This window comes from Pygocentrus nattereri, chromosome 6 (assembly GCF_015220715.1).
Source record: "Pygocentrus nattereri isolate fPygNat1 chromosome 6, fPygNat1.pri, whole genome shotgun sequence".
Classification (NCBI taxonomy): Eukaryota; Metazoa; Chordata; class Actinopteri; order Characiformes; family Serrasalmidae; genus Pygocentrus; species Pygocentrus nattereri.
Window position 1 is genome coordinate 8,188,252 of NC_051216.1, and position 19,483 is coordinate 8,207,734.

A 19,483-nucleotide genomic window follows, 5' to 3' on the forward strand; every position below is an offset into this window, starting at 1 on the left:
TATATTCCACAGTAGATACTGAATAATTCACAGTAGATACTGTATATTCCACAGTAGATACTGAATAATTCACAGTGGATACTGAATAATTCGCAGTAGATACTGAAAAATTCGCAGTAGATACTGTATATTCCACAGTGGATACTGAATAATTCGCAGTAGATACTGTATATTCCACAGTAGATACTGAATAATTCACAGTAGATACTGTATATTCCACAGTAGATACTGTATATTCCACAGTAGATACTGAATAATTCACAGTAGATACTGAATAATTCACAGTAGATACTGAATAATTCACAGTAGATACTGTATATTCCACAGTAGATACTGTATATTCCACAGTAGATACCAAATAATTCACAGTGGCCCAGTGGATACTAAATGAGATATAGTAGGATACTGTATTTCACAATAGATACTGAATAATTCATAGCATATACTGAATAATTCACAGTAGATACTGAATTTCTAGTTATTAATGAGTAATAAAACTTAAGATTAATAATTAAATAATAAGCCTGGGTTTATGGGGTTTAAAGCCTCTGCTCTCTGTCCTTTACAATTGATGCTCTAGAGTCCAGGCCAGTCTAGACCTTATCCTGCCTGACTATAGGGGAGAGAAGAAAAAACAAATCATTCACTGGACGCTCAGTGCAACAGGCAGCAGATGGGGGAGGGGAGTTCAGAGGGACCAAAGCCACCAAACTAGGGGTGTGTCAAATGGCTTTGAGTGTGCTGTGATAAATGCAGTGGATATTTCTATTTTTACCCCACTGTGCTGAGCTCTGCTCTGTTAGCAGCGCACTTCTCATTCTGTCCAGCCTGCAGGAGGAGAGGGGAGCGGGGACACTGCCTCTGCAGCACAGGATCTGGGACAGAACCTGCAGGACGGGGTCACTTTGTTGCTGCTGATGCGGGCAGCACTGTTGCTTTAATAGGCTCGTGCCCACCCCCGGAGTGTTTGGGTTTGGGCGCCTGCTGGAACGTCTGTGGAGCTCTAACAAGAGGAACACAGAGAGAGGGAGTGCTGTGGAGGACAGCAAAATCCTGGAGTACACCACTTTCAGAACTGTTTGACTCAACTGGTTGTTGGACGTAAAGACAATGTCCAGCGAAGGTGACCCAGGAGGTCAGCCGTCCACTACGGCGCTGAGTACAGTGGCTGTGCAGGCTGGGGACACTCAGATTGTTGTTGCTGTGCTAAAGGTAACAGTTTAACATCAACTTTTTCAAAGGTTCTGCACAGTCTTCATGTAGATAGATAGGCAGTGTGATAGATAAGCAGTGTGATAGATAAGCAGTGTGATAGATTGATAAGCAGTGTGATTGATAGATAAGCAGTGTGATTGATAGATAAGCAGTGTGATTGATTGATAGGCAGTGTGATTGATAGATAGGCAGTGTGATTGATAGATAGGCAGTGTGATAGATTGATAGGCAGTGTGATAGATTGATAAGCAGTGTGATTGATAGATAAGCAGTGTGATTGATAGATAGGCAGTGTGATTGATAGATAGGCAGTGTGATTGATAGATAAGCAGTGTGATTGATAGATAAGCAGTGTGATTGATAGATAAGCAGTGTGATTGATAGATAGGCAGTGTGATTGATAGATAAGCAGTGTGATTGATAGATAAGCAGTGTGATTGATAGATAGGCAGTGTGATTGATAGATAGGCAGTGTGATTGATAGATAAGCAGTGTGATTGATAGATAAGCAGTGTGATTGATAGATAGGCAGTGTGATTGATAGATAAGCAGTGTGATTGATAGATAAGCAGTGTGATTGATAGATAGGCAGTGTGATTGATAGATAGGCAGTGTGATAGATTGATAGGCAGTGTGATAGATTGATAGGCAGTGTGATAGATTGATAGGCAGTGTGATAGATTGATAGGCAGTGTGATTGATAGATAGGCAGTGTGATAGATTGATAGGCAGTGTGATGGATTGATAGGCAGCGTGATAGATAAGCAGTGTGATGGATTGATAGGCAGTGTGATGGATTGATAGGCAGTGTGATGGATTGATAGGCAGTGTGATAGATTGATAGGCAGTGTGATTGATAGACAGTGTGATTGATAGACAGTGTGATTGATAGGCAGTGTGATAGATTGATAGGCAGTGTGATAGATGGGCAGTGTGATAGATTGATAGGCAGTGTGATGGATTGATAGGCAGTGTGATGGATTGATAGGCAGTGTGATGGATTGATAGGCAGTGTGATGGATTGATAGGCAGTGTGATGGATAGATAGGCAGTGTGATGGATAGATAGGTAGTGTGATGGATTGATCGGCAGTGTGATGGATTGATAGGCAGTGTGATGGATTGATAGGCAGTGTGATGGATTGATAGGCAGTGTGATGGATAGATAGGCAGTGTGATGGATAGATAGGTAGTGTGATGGATAGATAGGCAGTGTGATGGATAGATAGGTAGTGTGATGGATTGATCGGCAGTGTGATGGATTGATAGGCAGTGTGATGGATTGATAGGCAGTGTGATGGATAGATAGGTAGTGTGATGGATAGATAGGCAGTGTGATGGATTGATAGGCAGTGTGATGGATTGATAGGCAGTGTGATGGATTGATAGGCAGTGTGATGGATTGATAGGCAGTGTGATAGATAGGCACTGTGATTGATTGATTGATAGGCAGTGTGATAGATAGGCAGTGTGATTGATTGATTGATAGGCAGTGTGATGGATAGATAGGCAGTGTGATGGATAGATAGGCAGTGTGATGGATAGATAGGCAGTGTGATGGATAGATAGGTAGTGTGATGGATAGATAGGTAGTGTGATGGATTGATAGGCAGTGTGATGGATAGATAGGCAGTGTGATGGATTGATAGGCAGTGTGATGGATTGATAGGCAGTGTGATGGATTGATAGGCAGTGTGATAGATAGGCACTGTGATTGATTGATTGATTGATAGGCAGTGTGATAGATAGGCAGTGTGATGGACAGATTGATCGGCAGTGTGATGGACAGATTGATCGGCAGTGTGATGGACAGATTGATCGGCAGTGTGATGGACAGATTGATCGGCAGTGTGATGGACAGATTGATCGGCAGTGTGATGGACAGATTGATAGGCAGTGTGATGGACAGATTGATAGGCAGTGTGATGGACAGATTGATAGGCAGTGTGATTGACAGACAGACATTACAGACTTACAGCAGCAAAAGCAACTGTACAAATAACACACACAGATTAGTGGGAGCTGTAAAATGTACAGGACATAATAACGTTATAACTTGACCTCTTCAACTCCTTGGTACCACCGGTGGTTCCAAACTGCACTTCGTCATGTTCTTTTATAAAATAACACAAAGAGCATCTGAGATTTTTGGCTTTCAGCAGTAAATTGTAAGCATATAGTGATATGTGTAGATCATAAAACACAGGTTCTGTTCATTTGACAAGAGCTTTTCAAAAAAATAAACAAATGAAATAAAAATGTACATTTATTTCATGCAGTTACTGAATAATTTGCCTTACGATTTGGTCACATTCAGATGGAAAAAACAAAATATACCCTGGAGAATAAGAGGTTGAGCTAGACAAGTTAGATTTTCATAAATGTGCAAGTGAATATACATACCTTCATTTACGCACTGATCCAGGTGGATTTAACTGATAAAATACTGAAATTATTGCACATTGAAATGAAATATACAGTCTGCCTGTAATTTTAGTGTTACTGCTGTGTTGTGGTCGTTTATAGGGCTAGTTTCTTGGGGAGGGATTGTTGTTAGTGCTGGATTACACTGCATTTTGAATGGAGATTCTCCATTAACAAGAATGTGTAGTCCAGGATTAGGTTTAATCCCTGTCTAGATGTCTAGAGACCAACTCTAGTGCTAACAAAGTGCATTATCCTTCAGTGTTTTGTTGATGGTTATGATCTTTATTGTGTTTAACATAAGCTTATGCAACTATTCTGACTATGTCTTACATAACAGAGCTCTAATGTGATTGAGTATCAAAGGCTATTGATCTGCTAGATAGAGGCAGCAGCAGCCTGTCATTTACAACCATCAGCATTGATTCAGCCTCCAGCATTCTGCTCAAAGCACAGGGCAAAACTTTTACAAAAGCTCTCAGCCCTGGGTATCTAGCTGAGGGTCATTGATTAAAAGCGGTGGTCACTAGATCCCGAGACCATTCTAACCTGAATGTGTTGTTAGTTTGATTAAATAATGTAGCAAATCAAAAATATCTTTCTAAGAAACAGATTGAGTAAAAGTACAGCGTCTGAATCAGGACCAGACTTTATGAATTAGTCTTTTTGGTTTGGCTTTTTACATCAGCACAGGATCTGAAGTTTGTTATTGGTCTCTTGGGGCAGTCGTGGGCTGGAGGTTATGGAACCGGCCCTGAGACCAGAAGATCGACGGTTCGATCCCCAGGGCCGACAGTACATGACTGAGGTGCCCTTGAGCAAGACACCTAACCCCCAACGGCTCCCCAGGCTCAAATCCTTCATAATTGTACTTAAGTGCATGAAACTGAGTGGAGCTAGTTACTGCCCACCTCTGCATCTTGAGAGATCTTGTTGAGTAACCTAAGTGTCGTGTTACCAGTATTGATAAGTGTCGTGACGGATGTAATGATGTTTGTAGTCATGACAGCTCAAGTCACACGCTACTTTCACTTTGTTCTCTACTTAGCTGCATTATGTGGATGATCTCAGTGGATGTCGCCACATTTTATATGATTAAATTGTGAAAAAACTAAAATACTGGTCGTTGGTACTAAAACTCAGAGAAAGCTGCTTTATGAGAAACTTGGTTCTTTAGCTTAATATACCAAATCTGAAGAACTAAACATAAATGTGATCTTTGACTCTGGGAACTGAGTAAACACAGGCACTAAAGTAGCTTTTTATCATTTGAGAAATGTCACTAAAGTTCGGCCTTTTCTCTCTCAGAGCGACGCAGAGAAAAGCAGAGTTGATCACTGTAATGGTCTTTTTACTGGCCTTCCTAAGAAAACAATGCAACCTTTACAACTCGGACAAAACGCAACAGCATCCTGACAAAAACAACACAGAGATCAGATCAGTCCCGCTTTAAAAGAGCTGCACTGGCTTGCCTGTATTGCTCAGGATAGATTTTAAAGTTCTGCTACTGGTTTTTAGGCTCGAAATGACCTTAAATCACCACTTCCATCACAGAGCGTCTGTCCATTTATGGTCTCAGATCTGCAGATACTGACCTTCTACCAACACCTTCAGTAAAATACAGAAAACACAGAGAGACTCAGTTCAGTTCAGTTATTCTGCTTCTGAACTGTGGAGCTCAATTCCACCTTTTATTAGGCAGTCAAACTCAGAGCTCACTTTTTTCCTTTTTTACCCTATTTTTCTCCCCAATTTAATTGTTTCCAATTCCACCCACTAGTTAGGACTCCCCCTAATCACACCATGCCATCAGCGTTAGAAGAGTGAAGGCAGCACAGGCTTCCTCTGAGACCTGTGAAACCAGCCACCGCTTCTTTTCGAGCTGTCGCTCACGCAACGTCACGGGACAGCCGAACGCGCTCGGAGGAAAGGATCTGCTACGTCTGCTAACGGACGCCTGCGCTGACCAGCATCATGCTGAGTGATGGGGGGGAGAAGGGGGGCCATGCTACCCACCCAGAGAGAGCGAGGCCTATTGTGCTCTCTTGGACTCCCGGCTACAGACGGCTGTAGCATCACCCGGGATCAAACTTCGAGATCTCCTGATGACCAGGCCAACACTTGCACCGCTCAGAGCTCACTTTTTATAAACATCTTAAAACGAATCTCTTTAACTCAGCATTTAATTAAAACTCTAATCTAAATAATAGGCCTTATTCTATAATAAGCCTTAATTTTAAGAGGTTAAACACCTGAAAGTGCTGGGAAGCCCTGACATCACAAGAGAATATAATGCAAGACTGACTTTTATCAGTTTTCCGTTTTCCAGTGTTTACAAGGAAAATGCCGAGATCCGTTTCATTTCTCTTCCATTTCTATCTAGTAAGCAACTGAAATGGACCACAAAGAGCCGCCACTTCCTTTATTAAAAACACAAACTGTTTATGACCAGTCCAGGCACACGGCCGGCGTCAGACTGTGCTGATGCCCGACGTGCCGACCTAATGTTTGTGTTTATCAGTGAAGCGCCCGCAGGGAGGAGAGTAACAGCTGTGAAATATCCCGCCAGCCACTGTGACAAAACACCGTATTGTACAACAGCGCTGCTTTATTGATAGTCTCCCAGAGTTTGTGGGCTTCTTTTGTACTTTTATGGCCTGTTTTGACTCTCAGGTGTTTGTGTTGATAAAGCGAAGAGTAGAGTGAAGCCTTTTAAAGTTCTGTCTGTGGTCCAGTTCGTGCTGCAGTGGGAGGCACGAGCTGCACATGCCAGCATAATGACCAGCGCCAACACTCTTAAAATATACAGCACAATTAAATAGCCATCAGCCTGCATATCCCAAGCTGCATTTCCCGCATTTGTAGTGCAGCAGCTGTTGGCGCTCCTCACGGTTGCACCCCCGACACCCCCCAACAGAGGACTAATTAAGGCATTTTTCCACCAGACAGTGCAGCGCAGTGTAGTTATCAATCCAAATCAGCCTGGTCGAGTACCTGTGTCCGTTTCTGGTCATACCATAGAGCTGTGAAAGTAGGCAGGGTTCTCCTGAGATTGTGTGGTAGCCTGTTTCCCTTCACACCACTAGTGCTAAAGAGGAATTCCACTGGTTTTTCTAAATTTTCTGCATAATTAAGATGTAAATAAACTCATTCAGAGTGGTTTGGTGTGAAATGGTTGATTGCAGAGACTCTGATGTCTTTACAGTGGTGGTGTTTGAACCAGATGTCACAATGACTACAACACAGATATAGACATTTTAATTACTGTCCACAACCACCGGTGAACCTACACAAGTCTTCTGAGTTTGATATGTAATGATGATGGTAAAGCAGTGGAAAATCTGAAGAACTGTTTTGCCTCACAGCATCCGGCATGTATTCTAGAAATGCATTGATGTTGTTTAGCTGGTTTCAATGAGCTTTTTAAGAAAAGCATATTTAATAAGGATTTACACTATTCTTCTGTTATCATTGGCTACAACTGTGTTTTCTAAGGGCTGTAAACTGTTGTTGGCTGTGAACTTTCTGCCAGGGTTACTGCGTGTGGGCAGAGGAGAGGACACTGCAGCATTTGGTTGCAGGTGTAGCCTTTCGGCTCATCTGTCTCTGTAAACACGGCCTTGGTTTGTCATCTCTGTGTTTGCGTGTATAGGTGGAGATCTAGATACATTTACTGACATTTACAATCTGCTCTATACTGAGTTCTACGCTCAGTAGAGTCATAAATATAAACAGTCAGAATTCTACTCATCATATTGATTCAAGTTATATACATTATATACAACTCATAGGTCCTTTTGATGGACAGGATGAACATGTGAACCATCCTGGAAAAAAAACAACTCCAAATAATATGTTTGCATGTTTTCAGTGTGGAGAGTTTGTCAACTTGCAGCTGACCGAGGCTCATCCGGACCTGCTGGAGATTGGAAACAACCAGGATGAAAGCAAGAAGCTTCTGGAAGAGCATGATCAGCTGCTCGCCCGACTCAAGGTGTGGTCATCTCCATCCACCATGATTACAGCTCCATCTTTTTGAGATGGTCTTTGGCTCTGGGTCACTCTCCTCCCGCATATCCATCTCTATGCAAAACTATTCAGCCTGGTATTCTCATTTTATTTGCACCGGCCTGCACAAAACATCCTCTGTGTGTTTCTAGTGAGTGTGGGTTCATACTACCTCCACAGAAAGCGCTCTGTTTCTCCCTCCAGGCCTCATTAAAACTCCAGTACTTATTCCAGCGCTCTGTAAAGTTGGTCTCCAGACCTCGATACCACTCCACACTTACTATGAAACCTTCAGTCATAATGCATTATGAATACTTGTGTATATATACATATAACCCCATTTCCAAAAAAGTTGGGATGCTGTCGAAAAAATAAAAACAAAATTCAATGATGTGTAAATCATTTAAACCCTGTATTTCATTGAAAGTGATAACACATAAAAATGTTGAAACTGAAAAATTATGAAAAATAATGACTGGAAGGTCGATCCCCAGTGCCAACAGTCCATGTCTGAGGTGTCCTTGAGCAAGACACCTAACCCCCAACTGCTCCCCGGGCGCCGTGGATAGGGCTGCCCACCGCTCTGGGCAAGTGTGCTCACTGCCCCCTAGTGTGTGTGTTCACTAGTGTGTATGTGGTGTTTCACTTCACGGATGGGTTAAATGCGGCGGTGGAATTTCCCCGTTTGTGGGATTAAAAAAGTATCACTTCACAATGTCCCAACTTTTTTGGAAATGGGGTTGTATATATTTGGTACTATGACATCCTGTTTTATATAAACGTGGACAAAAGTACAGACCCTACTAATGTTCTACTAATGTAAAATACTTTAGTCCATTCCTATAGATAACCGTACATCGTACAGTGTCAGAAACCACATAAACAAGTCTGCAAGAGGAATTGTATGGACTTAGTGATCTGACAACAGCGACAGTTTTCACAGCACGTTTTTCTTTTCAACATTGCATCATATGAAATGATGCATTAACGTCAGAGCTAGTGTTGTGCATATGTTTTGTACACAGACGCTCTGTATTCTCCCTCCGTCAGAGAAGACGCTTCGCTCATTCTGAGCTTTTGGAAAAATGTGCTATTGATTCAAAGGCACAATTGTGTCCTTGAGAGACGTTCTGTCGGGCTGTATTAGCATGTGAAAAGAGCTCTTGCTGTGTTCAGATACAGTGGGGGGGCGACTCCCATCCCTGAGAGCAAGTACAAAGTCAAGCCTGCAAAGCAAAGTCTTTAATTAAAGTCAAGCTCTACCGCCCTGGCGTTGATACGACACGTGCCGACTGAGGGAGTTTTGAAGCATCTGTTTGCCAGACGAAGATTTCACATTCACTCCAAACAATCGTCAGCACGTGATGTAATGAATGTTTGCAGATTTGGTGTTTTGAAGATGTATCTGGTGCTAATTAGACACAGCTGTAAGCTAAATTTGTAAAAACAAATAAACACGGAAATTGTAATTTTTTCAGAATATAAGACTTGAAAATATTGACAAGTATAAAACAAAAGTGCTTAAATAAATATGTGCACTAGCTGAATGTTAAAATGGCATTCCAACCTAAAAATAGCATCTAGTGTGTTCATTTTGATGTCTGTAGTGCAGCATTGCATCCATTAGCCTCTCTAGTTTGAGAGAATTCAAGATTTTATATGCATATTTGTTTTCTGTTGTCTCATGCTACCATACCCAGCATGCATTATTCAAATCCATCACACACCCATTGGAATCCCCCCACAGCAATAAAGAAATTCACTGATGTAGATGCTGAAAATACATAGATATAATAGAAATTTGGCTTCCCACCAGTAACGTTAGCTGTCTGGCTTCCTTCTGTGAGCTTATAGTGTCTTCGTGATACGTCATCAGAAGGGGGGATTCTTAGGCTTTAAACTGGAAAATCTTACTTTAGAGACCACTGCAGCACCGCTGTAAGAGGTGAGTAGTGTACTGCCAGCTTAAGAGTACAGCATCGCAACACCCATGGCATATTTTAGAGGAGACGTCTTACTGGTTGTTGGCAGATTGACTCTAACTGTAAATCGCTGCCTGCATTTCATACTCCTTGCTGTGGTTAAAACATGAATTCATTATATTTTTTGGGTATAATGTTATGCAAATGTTATGAGGAAGCTGAGTAATGGACTGAATCAGGTGTATTTGATCCTTATTAGAGGAATGAAGGAGGCGTATGGGCGCTGCTGGAGCAGGCAGATGAGGTGGCGGAGGAGAGGAAGGGAGAGGAACGAGTGTATGAAGCCATGGCTCGCTCTCTCAGTGAAGCCTGGACGACGCTGGTCAGCCATCTGGAGAAACGGCGGACGCTACTGCTGCTGACCTGCCAGTTCTACGACCACGCTCTGGAGGTGAGAGAGAGACACAGAGAGAGACACAGAGAGAGACACAGAGAGAGACACAGAGAGAGACACAGAGAGAGACACAGAGAGAGACACAGAGAGAGACACAGAGATATACAGAGAGAGACACAGAGATATACAGAGACACAGAGAGAGAGACACAGAGAGAGAGACACAGAGAGAGAGAGACACAGAGAGAGAGAGACACAGAGAGAGAGACAGACTCAGAGAGAGACAGAGAGAGAGAGAGACACAGAGAGAGACACAGAGAGAGACACAGAGAGAGACACAGAGGGAGAGAGACACAGAGAGAGAGACAGAGGGGTTTTGTGCTTTATAAAGTGACAGAGAGAGAGAGAGAGAGAGAGATGGCATTCCTTAAAAAGTGTAGGTGAAAAAGTGACCGAGAGATTTTAGCCCAGTTTAATTTTTTTTCCTTTATTTTTTCAGCCCTATCCCTTGTTTTTCGAGTAACTCCTTGTCCCTTGGAGATGCAGGGGGTAGTGGTTGAAAACAAAATTGGACCATCAAATAAAAGAGCATCACTTCATTAACAGCTACCAGCGCCGCTCTGTAGGCGACCCTGCCCGTCTGCAGGGACAGCAGAGGAGGGGAAAGTTCAGCTCCTCACTGCTGGGCTTTAGTTACATTTGGTGGGGGTGGGGGAGTCAATTATTCATTATCACCCACCCCTAATTCTTCAGTCATGTGAAGCTGAAGTCAGATATTCACCAGCTTCTTGTTCAGATTTTTCCATTCCACCTTAAATGGTACAGCTGTTCTGATGTCTGAGGTGCCAGAATGGAACCGCTGCACAATTCAAGGTGGAACGGTATATTTAGCTATCAGTACAATACTAGTGATTATGTTATAAAGTTACCATAACACAGTGAAACGACATTAAACTAAGTTAGTACACTGATTACTGTCATTTTATAAAAGTGAGAATTCTCACATTTCTGTTTCTTTGCTTTTTGTGCGGCCGTCTTGCTGATATGTCTTTTTTCCTCCTAACTCTGTTTGGAGAGTCTCTGAAAAATCTGAGTTTTGAGAGTCATGTAGCCCTAACACTTCACCCTACCCCTCTATCTCAACTAAAATCAGGACACCCTACCCCTACACGTGAAAGTGCTAAGCGGAGAGGTAGGGCTAAGTGGTAGGGGAGAGGGGCGAAATGCGATTGGGCCTGATAAGATAAGATAGTCAGAGAGAGACAGTAAGGAGGAAATAAACCAGTTTAAGAAAGAAATACAAGGGGCTTCAGCATTTTTGAGTGCATGAGTAAGAAGAAGTTGGAGAGAGCAAGAGAGTGAGGTAGAAAGAGAGAAAGAGGTAAGACGTTCGTACATAAACAGGAGATGACAGAGCGAGTGATTAAGTGAGGGGGAAAAGATATAATTTGCAAAAGAAGAGACGAGAGGGAGAGTCTCATATAAATATGAGTGAAAGAAAAGAGAGAAAGATATAAGAAGGAGATGAAGCAGAATAGAAAGGGAGAGAGTGATGATTTGGCAATACTGTACTGGCAGTCATGTCAATAAAGACAATAAAAAGGGGAGGAGGAGAAATGGAGAGGGAGAAAAGAAGGAGGAGAGAGAAGCAAAAGAAAGAGAGTGAGAGAGGGAGGCAGACAGCTGTTAAGAGGACGAGAAGGACCTGACCTACCTTACAAAGGCCCAGTCGAGTGTCACCCTAACCTCTCGAGACTGAGGGGTTAGTGGTTGAAATCTTGCCCTATGAAACGGGTCAAACTCTCAAATGAAAAAAATACCCCTACTTCATTAACAGCTACCAGCACTGCTCTGTAGGCGACCCTGCCCGTCTGCAGTGCCAGCAGGGGAAAGTTTAGCTCCTCACTGCTGGGCTTAAGTTACATTTAGGGATCACACGCCTTCAAAGAGGGGGGCAGTTATTTATTATCACCCACTGATGATTCTTTGGTGATAGCCATGAAGCTGAAGTCAGACATTCACCAGCTTCGCATTCAAATTTTCCCGTTCCGCCTTAAATGGAGCAGCAGTTACACTCTGGCGCTTCAGGTGTCAGAACTGCTGGACTATTTAAGGTGGAACGGGAAAGTTAGCTAGCTAGCTACAGAGACATTAGCATGCTATTTAATGCTTGTTATAAAGAAAATGACCATAATACACTGAAACAACATTAAACTAAGATCAAACGATGGGTATCGTCATTTTTAACAGAGAAAAGTCTCACATTTGTGGGTTTCTTTGGTCTCTTGCACTCCATCTTGCCCCCCCCCAACACTTTGGTTTGCAGTGTGGTCTTTGAAAAGCCTCCGATTAGAGGGCCATGTAGCTCTAACACTTCGCCTCTATCTCAACGAAAATTGGGACATCTTACTCCCAGATGTGAATGCGCAAAGCAGAGGGCTAAGGGCTCAGTGGTAGGGGCGAGGGGTGAAATGGGATTGGGCCAAAGTGAGAAAGAAAGATAAGAAAGGAAAAAGGAGATGTAGGAGAGAATGAGAGAGAGAGGAGAGGAGGGGAGGGAGGGAGGGAAGGAAGAGAATGAGCTGCTGGGCCCAAACAGCTCAATGAAGAATCCTTTTCTATCTGCTCTCCTTGATGTTGTGTGACCTGTAGCTCATAACCTCAGGAGATAAACCGGCAGAGCGTGTGGATCCTCGTGTTACCAGATCAGGCAAGGAAAGCAGACAGCAAAGATCGTTTCATTCAGCTGCTGGACAGCGTGTTTGTTTCTGGCTGCAGTGCTGCCAGCGATATTGTTCTGATCAGTATGTACTGAAGTGAAGCGGCAGTTCTTTGTTTTCTCAGCCTGAGTGTGTAAACGTGTGTGTGTGATAGTATCTGAAAACACACCGCTGTGTATTTTCCCTGTGTTTAAAGTAGCAGCTGCTTCCTCTGATGAGTTTCTGAAGCAATCTGAGAAGAGAGAGCTTTGACATCGGAGATTCCCACTCTGATCAGCGATCTCAGATAAAAGAGCAGGACTGAGCGCTGAGGTCATTTATTGCTGTTTGGAGTGAAAAAGGTAAACAGAGGCGTGGACAGAGGATACATCTGCGGAGAGATGATTGGAATTGAGCTCGTTTGTTGTACAGCGCTGAAGCGCTGATCGGGCCGGATTTGCTTTGGGAGCAAATGTATCAACAAGCCGTTGCTTACTGTACAGACGATTGTTTGAGTAACAGAGCCGGCAGTTGTGTTATGTAATAGCTCTGGTGCTGCTTCCTTTCACTGCAGCACCGGTCGCAAGTTTGGACGGTTGGCATTACTACTAGAGGCAGCATAGAAGGAAACCTTGCAGGGGGACCTGTTTTGAATGGGCTCCCTGAGATTTTTAATGGACCCCCAAATTGCAACTTTGGAGTCGAAGGAAAATAGTACATATTAGACCCTCGTATAACACCATTACCATGCTCAAGGACACTTGACAAGCATCATACACAACACAGAACACCCACACAAACAACTCCAAAGTTTCCACAGCTAATAGGAGATTTCGCTGACCACGGTTGGCACTGACACTTAGCTAGCCTGGAGTCCTCAGCCATGGGGGAAAGTCTCAACATCACAACTATGGTGCATCACACAGGAGGCCAGCCTGGGAAGCCTTGAAGGCTGAAAATGTCCTTGGCCACCTGGAGTCGAACACCACCAGTCCAAGCAGCTTCATAGCTGCAATGCAGCTTCACCCTAGTGGCAGGCCCAGGCAGAAACGTAGCTGTGATGTAGTGTTGCTTAGGCAGCTGGCATGAGAGGCCTCGTGGCTACAGCATAGCACTGGTAATGCTGCATTGCAGAGTCACTCAAGCAGCCAGCCCAGACTGTGATGTCACGTCAGTCGGGTCCCTGGTCAGGAGAGCCTTGTAGCCGTGATACAGCATCACTCAAGTGGCTGGTCCAGGCTGCATCATAGCTGTGATGTAGTGTCACCCAAACAGCCAGCCCAAGAATCCTTTGAGCCACAGCTGGACAATCGCTCTCAGCTGCTATCTTGGTGGATGTGATAGTAAACTCCTTAGCCAGCAGGGAAACATCAAAACACACAAACATTAGAAAAACCAGTGTAAAGCAGCGTCTGTACTGCATCAGCGTACTTACAGCGGAGCATGCATGTTTTCTAACATTGTAGGGTTCATCATGCAGTTCTCTTAACGTGAAGGTGTGGATGTTCCTGTCACACACATCACTGTACTCTTTCTGTGCCTGCAGTTTGCCGTTAAGATAGATGAAGCAGAGGAGTTGCAGTGTGCCAGCCAGGAACCGACCAATGCTGACTGCTTGACTGACCTGATGCAGAACCACAGCAGCATAAAGAGAGGTGAGAGGGGTACTCTGATCTCAAACTTTCCCATCCTCAAGGCTTATTCAATTATATTCATGTTTTTGGAAGGAGAGAAACAGAGAGAAACTCTGAGAAAGCAAGTTTGTGTGAGTGAGAGAGTGAGTGAGAGAGTGAGTGAGAGAATGAGAGAGTGAGTGAATGAGAGAGTGAGTGAATGAGTGAATGAGTGAGAGAGTGTGAGAGAGAGTGTGAGAGAGAGTGTGAGAGAGAGTGTGAGAGAGAGTGTGAGAGAGAGTGTGAGAGAGAGTGTGAGAGAGAGTGTGAGAGAGAGAGAGCATCAGAACTTTGCCTTCTCTTGACATGTTCTGAGGGATGTTTGATTGCCACTATTACCTTTCTGTAAAGGATTAATTAGCACAAAGAAGATCCGTGCTAATCCTCTGGGAATATCTGTTTTCAGCTCTCTGCTTCGTGTTTATAAGAGAGTCTTCCTAGGTGTGAAGATCAGGCTTTGCCTCAATCTTGATTTGGCAGTTTTCCTTTCCAAGCTGTTGTTAAAAGCATGCACTGAAACTGGCCTGAAGGTGGTTTAAACATCTCTGAGGTTTGAATGCTGACATCATTGTGTTTTTAATTGCTTTAAAATGATGTCTGGCTCAGGAAAACGCCCTTCACGTGTCCTTATTAAAGAAGGCCGAGAGGAAGACGTCGTGTTCTGAGACACATAAGCTGGACGTCCGTCCCACCGCCGTCTTTTAAAGATCAGAGCATGAACTTCGTCTCCTCTGCAGACCAGTTTCTGCTCCGCCGTGTTGAACGGAATAAACTCTCACTGTGACGTGACGCTCATGCAGAACGGACTTAAACTTTCCGATAGGGAATGTAATCGGATACAGACGTTTACACAGATATTGTTAATGGATTATGTACAGGATTACCCACCTTCTTCAATGAGACAGAAACTATATTCTGAATGGCCTCAATCAGACCAGTCTATTCCAATTGAAGTGTATACATGGACATATTCTATTCCCATTGAGCTATTAGTCAGATTATTAACGGCTTATTAGGCTGTATGTAAGCATGGCAAAAGTTAGTGTAAAGAGATTTAATTCCAAGTGATTTGAAGAAGATTTGTATTGTTCTACTCATCATGACATTTTAACACAACGTAAGGACAGCTAGTGTGTTGAAATGATTAAAAAAATACAAATCACCAATAATGGAGCTGCTTGGACAGCAACAATATACAGCTTCCTATTTAATATGTGGAATTTTGAGTCCACTGATCAACTACAGTATATCGGTTTTCCTTTCCATTTTGCACACAAGTGTTCTTCACTTTGGTCCATTCTCCGAAACACCAGCCTCGATTTACTTCGTATATACTTTAGTGGTGAGTGAGTGTCATGCTGGATAGCTGCCATACATGGAAAACTCCATCAGAGACAACATTTTTCATTCCTAATTGTATGGATTTGTGGATTTAACACACCGAAAGTTTCACATCAAGTCAACAGATCTTTTTCCTAACACCAAAAATTATGGGAAGACGGAATATCAGTGGAAGAACAAATGGATCCATGAAGTAGTAATGACAACAAAATGACCATTTCCCTTGTAGTCATTGCAGCTCAAAGATGCCAGTCCTGGCTAACAGCCCATTCTGCTAAAGCTTTCAGCAATCAACATTGGGAGTTCCACCAACTCACAGCAGTGCATGTAATTCAGACTCAGTGTGAAAAGGTTTTCTGGCTTTGTTGCCTCTGGTGCAAACAGAAACTCTCCTAGATATACTGAACATGTAACTGCATAACACTGAACTGGATTGTATTGAATAATGAATATCTGTGTTTATTACAATTGGCCTGCTTTAGTGAATTTAAAGAACTGAGTATCATCCCAGTCTTATCATTGTTATTGGGGGAAAAAATGAAGATAACATAATTTGCTTTAAAGTTTTAAAACCATTGGAGTGGGTAGAAAATCTGGGCCTCTTAATGATTTAGGCCTGAGCTCGATATACTGCACACAACTGGCAACATAGGGTTTTGTTTAGAGAACTCCGTCACATTTCCATCTGACAAACACACAAGCTTGCTTTCAGTTCACAGCTTCAGTATCTTAATAACCTTAAGTTTACCTCTGAAAAACAGTGAGACACTGTCTTCTGCAATTTTACTGTTTTTCTGTATTTTCCTCATTTTTGAAAGCATATTTTTGAATATTTCTGAATTGTGATAACTTTTAAAAACAAAACTCTTCTCGTTCATCTAACAGTTAATGACCAGGTTAACTTCTGTATCTAAACTAGTGTTTAATTATAGTGTATTTGACTATGAATTATTCATTCTTTTAGCAAGCCTACAAGTCAGATTTTAAAAGTATGATCTCTCTGGGCCCATTTTGAAAAGCTACATCAGGGGTCAGCAACATGCGGCTCCAGAGCGCTGCTAATTTACCCTTTAATCCTGAAGGTTGGTGCGCAGACGGCTGGTCACCATAGCAATGCAGACAACAACTGACTAGCCTGCAGCTAACAGAAAGACAAAGAGAGAAAAAAGACAAACATTGATCATTTGAAGATGAATTAGAAAATAAAAACTAGAAGCTGGGGATGAGAAGCGACTTCAGCCTCGGAAAAGTCGAACGTTATGAGACATTTTACAAGAAACTGTTCTACTTTTGCTGGAAAGTTTCCTGCTGGAGATGTGAGAAAAGCAGCTATAGCTGAGCTGAAGTCTGAGTTTTCATCTATATTATTTTATAGTCTACACTATGATATTAGTACATACTGAGGCATATTTATAGCCAAGATGGTGATACATTACTTAATAAAATGGACATAAAATATTGGGGCTCTCAAGGTAGTCAGATTCTTGTTGAAACTTGACAAAATGGCTTTTCTTCACATTTGGTTTGCCAATCCCTGAGCGAAGTGTTTCCAAACTTTTAACAGCCAGTGTAGATAACAAGGCCCTGTCCTTCCTGACCTTTTTTGTACTGATCCCCTGTAAAAGCTGCTGACAGTATTCTCTTCATTGTAAGGTTTGCAATGTGGCTCTCAGTAATGACCCTGTCTGGCCTCCTGTCCTGCTATCTCCAAATTCCAGACGCACTTTACATCCTGCAGGCTTTTTCCTGGAACATCTCTGCCTGTCAGATCTCTCAAATGGAAATATTTATGAATCCACATCACTTTGACAGAGCTGAGCCGTAATAAAGATAAATTGCCATAGCACTAATGGCAGACATGTGGACACGAGGCTAATGGACCATGTGGCACTTTCTCCACACGCTCAGTGTGAAATAATAGATTCTTCTAAGACAAAGTCACAAAATCTTTATAAGACCGTGCAGTTAAAGCAATCACTCATCCAAAAGTTGTATTTGCCCAGTTGTCCTCTTTCCCAAACGTAGTTGATCAGCCAAGACATACTTGGTGTCTGACATTTGCTTCTTTAATTTTACTGTATATTGAAGCCAAAAGGCTAATGTAGCTAACAAGTGATGGAGCTTATGTACACCAAACAGTGGATGCAAGTACATCTCATAGCTAAAAACAGGACGCTTGTCCTTTTTTTAATTATCAACTAAACCAGGGACGGCAACCCAAATGTTAGGAAGAGCCATTTTGTCAAGTTTCAACAAAGATCTAACCACCTAGGGAGCCACAACATTTTCTGTACATTTTTATTAAAGTAGCATTTCACCATCTTGGCAGTAAATATGTCTCAGTTTGAGCTGAAGTGCTTGTCTAGGATAAAAGATATACAAACGAAAACACACACTCACTTTGCTCTGCTTTGAGCTTCAGCTCAGCTATAGCTGCTTTTCTCACATCTCCAGCAGGAAACTTTTTCGCAAACATAGAACAGTTTCTTGTAAAATGTCTTGTAATATTTTCCCATTCCACCTTAAAATTCAAACAATTAAAACCATCAGGGTTAAAGGGTGAATTAGCAGTTCTACATTAATTCCAGTGTTCGGCCAGAAAGCAAAATTTAAACACATGTCTTGGCTGATTAACTACATTTGGCATAAGGGAAAAGTAGTGTGAATCAGATTTTTCACTGAACTATTGTTTTTAGGCATTGGGCTGCTGTTTAATACATGGAACAAAGCTGTTTTGTGTCAGTGCTGCTTTCTCTAAACAGGCCTTTCTCTTTTTCAGGCCTGCTGGTGAAGTCTATGCTGTTGCTGAACAAAACCTATGAGTTGCTGGACTTCCTGGAGGATTTTAGGGCCGAAGCAGCCCTGCAGTATGGGGGGAGCGTGGTGGGTGCCCGTGTCAGCCGCAGGAAAGTGGAGGGCCTGCTGGAGCTCCTGCAGGATCGTCGCACGCAGGTTGACCTGCGCATGGCCCAGCAGATCCATGACCTGGAGCTCATCCACAGGATCTGCCAGTGGGAGCAGCAGGAACAAGAAGTGAGTCACTTTGAGGTTGAAAGGCTTTTACAGTAATAATTGTGGAGCGATTTTAATCCAGTATGAATCTGCAGTGTGTGTAGTTTTACAGTCTGACTGTAATAATTGTGGAGTGATTTTAATCCAGTATGAATCTGCAGTGTGTAGTTTTACAGTCTGACTGTAATAATTGTGGAGTGATTTTAATCCAGTATGAATCTGCAGTGTGTAGTTTTACAGTATGACGGTAATAATTGTGGAGTGATTTTAATCCAGTATGAATCTGCAGTGTGTAGTTTTACAGTATGACGGTAATAATTGTGGAGTGATTTTAATCCAGTATGAATCTGCAGTGTGTGTAGTTTTACAGTCTGACTGTAATAATTGTGGAGTGATTTTAATCCAGTATGAATCTGCAGTGTGTGTAGTTTTACAGTATGACGGTAATAATTGTGGAGTGATTTTAATCCAGTATGAATCTGCAGTGTGTGTAGTTTTACAGTCTGACTGTAATAATTGTGGAGTGATTTTAATCCAGTATGAATCTGCAGTGTGTTGAATTTTTGTGAACGTATCCCTATAATAGGCTGAATACAGCGCTCCCTCAGGAATAGTGGTCCTGTTCTAATCTATCAAAGGCTAATGGAATAACAAAACATGCTGATACATTGAAATTCCTGCATTTGGCAGATGCTGTTATCCAGAGTGGCTTACAAAAAAAAAGTCACAGATGTAGGCAAATGCAGCGTTAGCAGCCTTGCCCTAGGACTTTTATTGATGTAGCATGATGTGCTTAC

At 42.5% G+C, this 19,483-nt stretch overlaps 1 protein-coding gene across 3 annotated transcripts in view; it reads left to right on the forward strand.

The window, feature by feature from the left end:
* The first annotated feature begins 794 nt into the window (after positions 1 to 794).
* ccdc141 (coiled-coil domain containing 141) overlaps positions 795 to 19,483 on the forward strand; it is a 65,378-nt gene continuing 46,689 nt past the window's right edge. For all 3 annotated transcript variants that reach the window (XM_037539542.1, XM_017710608.2, XM_017710609.2), the window contains exons 1-5: positions 795 to 1,212; positions 7,510 to 7,632; positions 9,828 to 10,019; positions 14,207 to 14,315; positions 18,454 to 18,707. In XM_037539542.1, the coding sequence (XP_037395439.1) occupies positions 1,111 to 1,212; positions 7,510 to 7,632; positions 9,828 to 10,019; positions 14,207 to 14,315; positions 18,454 to 18,707 (780 nt within the window). In that variant the 5' untranslated portion in view covers positions 795 to 1,110. The remainder of the gene's footprint in view (positions 1,213 to 7,509; positions 7,633 to 9,827; positions 10,020 to 14,206; positions 14,316 to 18,453; positions 18,708 to 19,483) is intronic.